General features: G+C 40.6%; 1 protein-coding gene across 1 annotated transcript in view; it reads right to left on the bottom strand.

Annotated features, from left to right (window-relative positions):
- ARNT (aryl hydrocarbon receptor nuclear translocator) overlaps positions 1 to 12,258 on the bottom strand; it is a 382,463-nt gene that overhangs the window by 259,228 nt on the left and 110,977 nt on the right. Inside the window, exon 4 of the mRNA XM_053705500.1 lies at positions 6,970 to 7,014. Coding sequence (XP_053561475.1) covers positions 6,970 to 7,014 — 45 coding nt within the window. The remainder of the gene's footprint in view (positions 1 to 6,969; positions 7,015 to 12,258) is intronic.

The raw sequence follows: 12,258 nt of genomic DNA, 5'->3' as shown, positions 1-12,258 counted from the left end.
ACCTGATAAATTACTTTCTCCAACGGTGTGTCCGGTCCACGGCGTCATCCTTACTTGTGGGGATATTCTCTTCCCCAACAGGAAATGGCAAAGAGCCCAGCAAAGCTGGTCACATGATCCCTCCTAGGCTCCGCCTTCCCCAGTCATTCGACCGACGTAAAGGAGGAATATGCATAGGAGAAATCATATGATACCGTGGTGACTGTAGTTAGAGAAAATAATTCATCAGACCTGATTAAAAAACCAGGGCGGGCCGTGGACCGGACACACCGTTGGAGAAAGTAATTTATCAGGTAAGCATAAATTCTGTTTTCTCCAACATTGGTGTGTCCGGTCCACGGCGTCATTCTTACTTGTGGGAACCAATACCAAAGCTTTAGGACACGGATGAAAGGAGGGAGCAAATCAGGTTACCTAAACGGAAGGCACCACAGCTTGCAAAACCTTTCTCCCAAAAATAGCCTCCGAAGAAGCAAAAGTATCAAATTTGTAAAATTTGGCAAAAGTGTGCAGTGAAGACCAAGTCGCTGCCTTACATATCTGGTCAACAGAAGCCTCGTTCTTGAAGGCCCATGTGGAAGCCACAGCCCTAGTAGAGTGAGCTGTGATTCTTTCAGGAGGCTGCCGTCCGGCAGTCTCATAAGCCAATCGGATAATGCTTTTAAGCCAAAAGGAAAGAGAGGTAGAAGTCGCTTTTTGACCTCTCCTTTTACCAGAATAAACAACAAACAAGGAAGATGTTTGTCTGAAATCTTTAGTAGCCTCTAAATAGAACTTTAGAGCACGGACAACGTCCAAATTGTGTAACAAACGTTCCTTCTTTGAAACTGGATTCGGACACAAAGAAGGTACAACTATCTCCTGGTTAATATTTTTGTTAGAAACAACTTTAGGAAGAAAACCAGGCTTAGTACGCAAAACCACCTTATCTGCATGGAACACCAGATAGGGCGGAGAACACTGCAGAGCAGATAACTCTGAAACTCTTCTAGCAGAAGAAATTGCAACCAAAAACAAAACTTTCCAAGATAATAACTTAATATCTACGGAATGTAAGGGTTCAAACGGAACCCCTTGAAGAACTGAAAGAACTAAATTGAGACTCCATGGAGGAGTCAAAGGTTTATAAACAGGCTTGATTCTAACCAGAGCCTGAACAAAAGCCTGAACATCTGGCACAGCCGCCAGCTTTTTGTGAAGTAAAACAGATAAAGCAGAAATCTGTCCCTTCAAAGAACTTGCAGATAATCCTTTCTCCAAACCCTCTTGTAGAAAGGATAGAATCTTAGGAATTTTTATCCTGTTCCATGGGAATCCTTTCGATTCACACCAACAGATATATTTCTTCCATACTTTATGGTAAATTTTTCTAGTTACAGGCTTTCTAGCCTGAATAAGAGTATCAATGACAGAATCTGAGAACCCACGCTTTGATAAAATCAAGCGTTCAATCTCCAAGCAGTCAGTTGGAGTGAGGCCAGATTCGGATGTTCGAACGGACCTTGAACAAGAAGGTCCCGTCTCAAAGGTAGCTTCCATGGTGGAGCCGATGACATATTCACCAGGTCTGCATACCAAGTTCTGCGTGGCCACGCAGGAGCTATCAAGATCACCGAAGCCCTCTCCTGATTGATCCTGGCTACCAGCCTGGGAATGAGAGGAAACGGTGGGAATACATAAGCTAGGTTGAAGGTCCAGGGCGCTACTAGTGCATCTACTAGAGTCGCCTTGGGATCCCTGGATCTGGACCCGTAGCAAGGAACCTTGAAGTTCTGACGAGACGCCATCAGATCCATGTCTGGAATGCCCCATAATTGAGTTATGTGGGCAAAGATATCCGGATGGAGCTCCCACTCCCCCGGATGAAATGTCTGACGACTCAGAAAATCCGCTTCCCAATTTTCCACTCCTGGGATGTGGATTGCAGACAAGTGGCAGGAGTGAATCTCCGCCCATTGAATTACTTTGGTCACTTCTTCCATCGCCAGGGAACTCCTTGTTCCCCCCTGATGGTTGATATATGCAACAGTCGTCATGTTGTCTGATTGAAACCTTATGAATTTGGCCTTTGCTAGTTGAGGCCAAGCCTTGAGGGCATTGAATATCGCTCTCAGTTCCAGAATGTTTATCGGGAGAAGAGATTCTTCCCGAGACCATAGACCCTGAGCTTTCAGGGATTTCCAGACCGCGCCCCAGCCCACCAGACTGGCGTCGGTCGTGACAATGACCCACTCTGGTCTGCGGAAGCTCATCCCTTGAGACAGGTTGTCCAGGGTCAGCCACCAACGGAGTGAATCTCTGGTCCTCTGATCTACTTGGATCGTCGGGGACAAGTCTGTATAATCCCCATTCCACTGTCTGAGCATGCACAGTTGTAATGGTCTTAGATGAATTCGCGCAAAAGGAACAATGTCCATTGCCGCAACCATCAAACCTATTACTTCCATGCACTGCGCTATGGAAGGAAGAAGAACAGAATGAAGTACTTGACAAGAGCTTAGAAGTTTTGATTTTCTGGCCTCTGTCATTTCTAAGGAGTCTATTATTGTTCCCAAGAAGGGAACTCTTGTTGACGGGAATAGAAAACTTTTTTCTACGTTCACTTTCCACCCGTGAGATCTGAGAAAGGCTAGGACAATGTCCGTATGAGCCTTTGCTTGTGGCAGAGACGACGCTTGAATTAGTATGTCGTCCAAGTAAGGTACTACTGCAATGCCCCTTGGCCTTAGCACCGCTAGAAGGGACCCTAGTACCTTTGTGAAAATTCTTGGAGCAGTGGCTAATCCGAATGGAAGTGCCACAAACTGGTAATGCTTGTCCAGAAAGGCGAATCTTAGGAACCGATGATGTTCCTTGTGGATAGGAATATGTAGATACGCATCCTTTAAATCCACCGTGGTCATGAATTGACCTTCCTGGATGGTAGGAAGAATTGTCCGAATGGTTTCCATTTTGAACGATGGAACCCTGAGAAATTTGTTTAGGATCTTGAGATCCAAAATTGGCCTGAATGTTCCCTCTTTTTTGGGAACTATGAACAGATTGGAGTAAAACCCCATCCCTTGTTCTCCTAATGGAACAGGATGAATCACTCCCATTTTTGACAGGTCTTCTACACAATGTAAGAATGCCTGTCTTTTTATTTGGTCTGAAGACAATTGAGACCTGTGGAACCTTCCCCTTGGGGGTAGTTCCTTGAATTCCAGGAGATAACCTTGAGAAACTATTTCTAGCGCCCAAGGATCCTGAACATCTCTTGCCCAAGCCTGAGCGAAGAGAGAGAGTCTGCCCCCCACCAGATCCGGTCCCGGATCGGGGGCCAGCATCTCATGCTGTCTTGGTAGCGGTAGCAGGCTTCTTGGCCTGCTTACCTTTGTTCCAGCCTTGCATCGGTCTCCAGGCTGGCTTGGTTTGAGAAGAATTACCCTCTTGCTTAGAGGATGTAGAATTTGAGGCTGGTCTGTTTCTGCGAAAGGAACGAAAATTAGTTTTATTTTTAGCCTTAAAAGACCTATCCTGAGGAAGGGCGTGGCCCTTTCCCCCAGTGATGTCTGAAATAATCTCTTTCAAGTCAGGGCCAAACAGCGTTTTCCCCTTGAAAGGGATGTTAAGCAATTTGTTCTTGGAGGACACATCCGCTGACCAAGACTTTAGCCAAAGCGCTTTGCGCGCCACAATAGCAAAACCTGAATTTTTCGCCGCTAATCTAACTAATTGCAAAGTGGCGTCTAAGGTAAAAGAGTTAGCCAATTTAAGTGCTTGAACTCTGTCCATAACCTCCTCATAAGAAGATGCTTTATTGAGCGACTTTTCTAGTTCTTCGAACCAGAAACACGCTGCTGTAGTGACAGGAACAATGCATGAAATTGGTTGTAGAAGGTAACCTTGCTGAACAAACATCTTTTTAAGCAAACCCTCTAATTTTTTATCCATAGGATCTTTGAAAGCACAACTATCTTCTATAGGGATAGTGGTGCGTTTGTTTAGAGTAGAAACCGCCCCCTCGACCTTGGGGACTGTCTGCCATAAGTCCTTCCTGGGGTCGACCATAGGAAATAATTTCTTAAATATAGGGGGAGGGACAAAAGGTATGCCGGGCCTTTCCCATTCTTTATTTACAATGTCCGCCACCCGCTTGGGTATAGGAAAAGCTTCGGGGGGCACCGGGACCTCTAGGAACTTGTCCATCTTACATAATTTCTCTGGAATGACCAAATTGTCACAATCATCCAGAGTAGATAACACCTCCTTAAGCAGAGCGCGGAGATGTTCCAATTTAAATTTGAATGTAATAACATCAGGTTCAGCTTGTTGAGAAATTTTTCCTGAATCTGAAATTTCTCCCTCAGACAAAACCTCCCTGGCCCCTTCATACTGGTGTAAGGGCATGTCAGAACCATTATCATCAGCGTCCTCATGCTCTTCAGTATCTAAAACAGAGCAGTCGCGCTTTCGCTGATAAGTGGGCATTTTGGCTAAAATGTTTTTAATAGAATTATCCATTACAGCCGTTAATTGTTGCATAGTAAGGAGGATTGGCGCACTAGATGCACTAGGGACCTCCTGAGTGGGCAAGACTGGTGTAGACATAGAAGGAGATGATGCAGTACCATGCTTACTCCCCTCACTTAAGGAATCATTTTGGGCAACATTATTATCAGTGGCATCATTGTCCCTACTTTGTTTGTCACATTCATCACATATATTTAAATGGAGAGGAACCTTGGCTTCCGAACATACAGAACATCGTCTATCTGATAGTTCAGACATGTTAATAGGCATAAACTTGATAACAAAGCACAAAAAACGTTTTAAAATAAAACCGTTACTGTCACTTTAAATTTTAAACTGAACACACTTTATTACTGAATATGTGAAAAAGTATGAAGGAATTGTTCAAAATTCACCAAAATTTCACCACAGTGTCTTAAAGCCTTAAAAGTATTGCACACCAAATTTGAAAGCTTTAACTCTTAAAATAACGGAACCGGAGCCGTTTTTACATTTAACCCCTATACAGTCCCTGGTATCTGCTTTGCTGAGACCCAACCAAGCCCAGAGGGGAATACGATACCAAATGACGCCTTCAATAAGCTTTTTCAGTGGATCTGAGCTCCTCACACATGCATCTGCATGCCATGCTTCTCAAAAACAACTGCGCATTAGTGGCGCGAAAATTAGGCTCTGCCTATGACTAGAAAAGGCCCCCAGTGAAAAAGGTGTCCAATACAGTGCCTGCCGTTTTTTTAACAGAATTCCCAAGATTAAAATAACTCTTCAAAGTTATAAACCATTAAATATGCTCATAAAGTAATCGTTTTAGCCCTGAAAAATGTCTACCAGTCTTTAAAGCCCTTGTGAAGCCCTTTATTCTTATATTAAAAAGTAAGAAAATGGCTTACCGGATCCCATAGGGAAAATGACAGCTTCCAGCATTACCAAGTCTTGTTAGAAATGTGTCATACCTCAAGCAGCAAAAGTCTGCTCACTGTTTCCCCCAACTGAAGTTAATTCATCTCAACAGTCCTGTGTGGAAACAGCCATCGATTTTAGTAACGGTTGCTAAAATCATTTTCCTCTTACAAACAGAAATCTTCATCTCCTTTCTGTTTCAGAGTAAATAGTACATACCAGCACTATTTTAAAATAACAAACTCTTGATTGAAGAATAAAAACTACATTTAAACACCAAAAAACTCTTAGCCATCTCCGTGGAGATGTTGCCTGTGCAACGGCAAAGAGAATGACTGGGGAAGGCGGAGCCTAGGAGGGATCATGTGACCAGCTTTGCTGGGCTCTTTGCCATTTCCTGTTGGGGAAGAGAATATCCCCACAAGTAAGGATGACGCCGTGGACCGGACACACCAATGTTGGAGAAATTGCGTTCTTGTGCAATGCTGAATTCCGGCAGCGGAATTCAGCCACCAGGGGCGAGCTGCAGTGGACAGGGGAGCGTATGTATGCCCCCGGTCCACCGTAGCTTGATAAATCGACCCCTAAAGCTTTATACTTAAATCTCCAATATATAAACACGTAATATGATTGTACAAATACATCTACATATAAGGCAAATCTTTGCTTTGAATACATCACTATGTCTAGCATGAATTTATGGTTTAAAATCCCTTTAATTATTGCAAAGTCTAACAATATTCATAGTGTTTGCTCATAAAACACACATTTTACAAATGTAAAAAATTACATTTACATGTATTAAAGGGACAGTCAAGTCCAAAAAAAAAACTTTCATTTTTTCAAATAGGGCATGTAATTTTAAACAACTTTCCAATTTACTTTTATCAACAATTTTGCTTTGTTCTCTTGGTATTCTAGTCGAAAGCAAACCTAGGAAGGCACATATGATAATTTCTAAGCCCTTGAAGGCCGCCTCTATTTTATTTACTTTTCACAGCAGGAGAGAGCTAGCTCTTGTAGGCCATATAGATAGCATTGTGATCACGCCCGTGGCTAGTGGCAGACACTGCACTAATTGGCTAAAATGCAAGTCAATAGATAATAACTAAAAGTCATGTGATTAGGGCGGTCATAAGTTGCTTAGATACAAGTTAGTCACAGAAGTAAAAAGTGTATTAATATAACAGTGTTGGTTTTGCAAAACTGGGGAATGGGTAATAAAGGGATTATCTATCTTTTTAAACAACAAAAATTCTGGTGTTGACTCTCCCTTTAAGTATGTACAATGTACAGTAGTCCATTAGAGAAAACAACAATTAAGTAGCTAATTTTCTAAAGTTTCTTTAGATAACTAGGAAGATGGCTTCAGCTTCCTTTCATCAGCAGGGTTAACTCTGAGCAAAATAGAAATTAGTTACACAATAGTAACATGACAAATATAAGGTACTTTACCAATGACCAGATTACCACACCCTGTCATGCAACTGGGGATGTTGAGAGTATAGGATTAAGAGTGAAACAGAGAATCTGAATGAATATTGTTAGATACCGCACCTTGCAAATCTCTCCTTGTCATTTGGGAGCTGATCATCATCACACCTGTGAGAAGGAAAACAACAAAATGAATTGTCATGAATAAGGCACAGTTTAACTGAAGAAAAAAAATAAAAATAAACCACACACATTTTCAGAGGTAAGATAAAATTATATACACATACACACAAAACTATAAATGCCATGCACTCACTTCCATCTTCTTGTTACTTACCTAGGTGAGTTTAACTCTTGTTAGTTACAAACTGTCAGGGTACAGGTCAATGACATATGTATATATACTAATATATATATAAATGAAAATAATATGAAAAGGATGTGTGTATATATGAGGCCGTCTATTTTATCAGATGTGCTGTAGAATAGCCATTCTGATGTAAAGGATTGATTTAAAACCCATAATCAGTCCTCCCCCACTTTTTCAATTACACAGGACACTCATAAAGATTACTTCAAAATAGACATTTCTAGCTAGAGTGTGAACATGAAGTCCATACCAAATTGTAATTAAAACTTCCCCGTGACACTGAAACATTTGCTCTTTAATTGTAAGTGCGAAAATTCAGAACACTCTTTACCCCATGCAGTGAATGAAGACGAAGTGTCTGGAATATCCTTTGAGGCCTGATGAGATGTAGATTAGAATACTGGAATGTCAAAGGTACATACCCATATATGGGCTTCCTGCCTGCTAGAGGATTTCTGTCTAGGTAAAAGGCTCAGAAAAACAAACATTTTCCAAGGGAACTATGGTTTAGCAGCCATGTGTTAAGTGACCCCCTGTGAAGTTTCCATGTACAGAGAACAGACAAATTAACATTTACTATCCCTGTATAGCATAAATAAAAATATATTGCTTGAAAAAGGAATGATGCAAAAAAATTTCATGTATGTTTGAAATAATTCAAATAACCCATATATGTATATAAATATTGAACTGGGACATATTATATTAAATAAATAATTGCTGTATTGAATAATAACTACATTGATAAACATTGCAAATAGATATGAATGCTAAATCATTTCTAAAAATTATTTCTTTCTATTGCAGTCAGCAATTGGTCATGGACATCAATTTATATATTCAGAGATGGTTGGAGATATAAAACATGCTGTATTTGCATGAATGCCATATCAGGATTTTAAATGCCATTAATCTCAAAATAATTAGCAGTATTGATTTGCTTAAATATAGTATAATGCTAAAGGCACATGATATTTCATATCAAAATAATCAGAAAATTGATATGATGCTGCTCCATCTATAATTCATTTTGGGAGTGATTGATGCAGGGAGTTATGATCTAATGAATAACATAATTTATGTAAGAACTTACCTGATAAATTCATTTCTTTCATATTAGCAAGAGTCCATGAGCTAGTGACGTATGGGATATACATTCCTACCAGGAGGGGCAAAGTTTCCCAAACCTCAAAATGCCTACAAATACACCCCTCACCACACCCACAAATCAGTTTAACGAATAGCCAAGAAGTGGGGTGATAAGAAAAAAGTGCGAAAGCATATAAAATAAGGAATTGGAATAATTGTGCTTTATACAAAAAAATCATAACCACCACAAAAAAGGGCGGGCCTCATGGACTCTTGCTAATATGAAAGAAATGAATTTATCAGGTAAGTTCTTATATAAATTATGTTTTCTTTCATGTAATTAGCAAGAGTCCATGAGCTAGTGACGTATGGGATAATGACTACCCAAGATGTGGATCTTTCCACGCAAGAGTCACTAGAGAGAGAGGGATAAAATAAAGACAGCCAATTCCTGCTGAAAATAATCCACACCCAAAATAAAGTTTAATGAAAAACATAAACAGAAGACTCAAACTGAAACCGCTGCCTGAAGTACTTTTCTACCAAAAACTGCTTCAGAAGAAGAAAATACATCAAAATGGTAGAATTTAGTAAAAGTATGCAAAGAGGACCAAGTTGCTGCTTTGCAAATCTGATCAACCGAAGCTTCATTCCTAAACGCCCAGGAAGTAGAAACTGACCTAGTAGAATGAGCTGTAATCCTTTGAGGCGGAGTTTTACCCGACTCGACATAGGCATGATGAATTAAAGATTTCAACCAAGATGCCAAAGAAATGGCAGAAGCTTTCTGGCCTTTTCTAGAACCGGAAAAGATAACAAATAGACTAGAAGTCTTTCGGAAAGACTTAGTAGCTTCAACATAATATTTCAAAGCTCTAACAACATCCAAAGAATGCAACGATTTCTCCTTAGAATTCTTAGGATTAGGACATAATGAGGGAACCACAATTTCTCTACTAATGTTGTTGGAATTCACAACCTTAGGTAAAAATTTAAAAGAAGTTCGCAACACCGCCTTATCCTGATGAAAAATCAGAAAAGGAGACTCACAAGAAAGAGCAGATAATTCAGAGACTCTTCTGGCAGAAGAGATCGCCAAAAGGAACAAAACTTTCCAAGAAAGTAATTTAATGTCCAATGAATGCATGGGTTCAAAAGGAGGAGCTTGAAGAGCCCCCAGAACCAAATTCAAACTCCAAGGAGGAGAAATTGACTTAATGACAGGTTTTATATGAACCAAAGCTTGTACAAAACAATGAATATCAGGAAGATTAGCAATCTTTCTGTGAAAAAGAACAGAAAGAGCAGAGATTTGTCCTTTCAAAGAACTTGCGGATAAACCTTTATCTAAACCATCCTGAAGAAACTGTAAAATTCTCGGAATTCTAAAAGAATGCCAAGAAAAATGATGAGAAAGACACCAAGAAATATAAGTCTTCCAGACTCTATAATATATCTCTCTAGATACAGATTTACGAGCCTGTAACATAGTATTAATCACAGAGTCAGAGAAACCTCTTTGACCAAGAATCAAGCGTTCAATCTCCATACCTTTAAATTTAAGGATTTGAGATCCTGATGGAAAAAAGGACCTTGCGACAGAAGGTCTGGTCTTAGCGGAAGAGTCCACGGATGGCAAGAGGCCATCCAGACAAGATCCGCATACCAAAACCTGTGAGGCCATGCCGGAGCTACCAGCAGAACAAACGAGCATTCCTTCAGAATCTTGGAGATTACTCTTGGAAGAAGAACTAGAGGCGGAAAGATATAGGCAGGATGATACTTCCAAGGAAGTGATAATGCATCCACTGCTTCCACCTGAGGATCCCGGGATCTGGACAGATACCTGGGATGTTTCTTGTTTAGATGAGACGCCATCAGATCTATTTCTGGAAGCTCCCACATTTGAACAATCTGAAGAAATACCTCTGGGTGAAGAGACCATTCGCCCGGATGCAACGTTTGGCGACTGAGATAATCCGCTTCCCAATTGTCTATACCTGGGATATGAACCGCAGAGATTAGACAGGAGCTGGATTCCGCCCAAACCAGAATTCGAGATACTTCTTTCATAGCCAGAGGACTGTGAGTCCCTCCTTGATGATTGATGTATGCCACAGTTGTGACATTGTCTGTCTGAAAGCAAATGAACGATTCTCTCTTCAGAAGAGGCCAAGACTGAAGAGCTCTGAAAATTGCACAGAGTTCCAAAATATTGATCGGTAATCTCACCTCCTGAGATTCCCAAACTCCTTGTGCCGTCAGAGATCCCCACACAGCTCCCCAACCTGTAAGACTTGCATCTGTTGAAATTACAGTCCAGGTCGGAAGAACAAAAGAAGCCCCCTGAATTAAACGATGGTGATCTGTCCACCACGTTAGAGAGTGTCGTACAATCGGTTTTAAAGATATTAATTGAGATATCTTTGTGTAATCCCTGCACCATTGATTCAGCATACAGAGCTGAAGAGGTCGCATGTGAAAACGAGCAAAGGGGATCGCGTCCGATGCAGCAGTCATAAGACCTAGAATTTCCATGCATAAGGCTACCGAAGGGAATGATTGTGACTGAAGGTTTCGACAAGCTGAAATCAATTTTAGACGTCTCTTGTCTGTCAAAGACAGAGTCATGGACACTGAATCTATCTGGAAACCCAGAAAGGTTACCCTTGTCTGAGGAATCAATGAACTTTTTAGTGAATTGATCCTCCAACCATGATCTTGAAGAAACAACACAAGTCGATTCGTATGAGATTCTGCTAAATGTAAAGACTGAGCAAGTACCAAGATATCGTCCAAATAAGGAAATACCACAATACCCTGTTCTCTGATTACAGACAGAAGGGCACCGAGAACCTTTGTAAAAATTCTTGGATCTGTAGCTAGGCCAAACGGCAGAGCCACAAACTGGTAATGCATGTCCAGAAAAGAGAATCTCAGGAACTGATAATGATCTGGATGAATCGGAATATGCAGATATGCATCCTGTAAATCTATTGTGGACATATAATGCCCTTGCTGAACAAAAGGCAAGATAGTCCTTACAGTTACCATTTTGAACGTTGGTATCCTTACATAACGATTCAATATTTTTAGATCCAGAACTGGTCTGAAGGAATTCTCCTTCTTTGGTACAATGAAGAGATTCGAATAAAACCCCAGCCCCTGTTCCAGTACTGGAACTGGCATAATTACTCCAGCCAACTCTAGATCTGAAACACATTTCAGAAATGCTTGAGCTTTCACTGGATTTACTGGGACACGGGAAAGAAAAAATCTCTTTGCAGGAGGTCTTATCTTGAAACCAATTCTGTACCCTTCTGAAACAATGTTCTGAATCCAAAGATTGTGAACAGAATTGATCCAAATTTCTTTGAAAAAACGTAACCTGCCCCCTACCAGCTGAGCTGGAATGAGGGCCGCACCTTCATGTGGACTTAGAAGCTGGCTTTGCTTTTCTAGAAGGCTTGGATTTATTCCAGACTGGAGATGGTTTCCAAACTGAAACTACTCCTGAGGATGAAGGATCAGGTTTTTGTTCTTTGTTGAAACGAAAGGAACGAAAACGATTATTAGCCCTGTTTTTACCCTTAGATTTTTTATCCTGTGGTAAAAAAGTTCCTTTCCCACCAGTAACAGTTGAGATAATAGAATCCAACTGAGAACCAAATAATTTGTTACCCTGGAAAGAAATGGAAAGTAGAGTCGATTTAGAAGACATATCAGCATTCCAAGTTTTAAGCCATAAAGCTCTTCTAGCTAAAATAGCTAGAGACATAAACCTGACATCAACTCTGATAATATCAAAAATGGCATCACAGATAAAATTATTAGCATGTTGAAGAAGAATAATAATATTATGAGAATCATGATCTGTTACTTGTTGCGCTAAAGTTTCCAACCAAAAAGTTGAAGCTGCAGCAACATCAGCCAATGATATAGCAGGTCTAAGA

The sequence above is a fragment of the Bombina bombina genome, chromosome 1 (assembly GCF_027579735.1).
Source record: "Bombina bombina isolate aBomBom1 chromosome 1, aBomBom1.pri, whole genome shotgun sequence".
Classification (NCBI taxonomy): Eukaryota; Metazoa; Chordata; class Amphibia; order Anura; family Bombinatoridae; genus Bombina; species Bombina bombina.
Note: the sequence above shows the minus strand (reverse complement) of the source record. Positions and strands in the feature narration are given on the sequence as shown.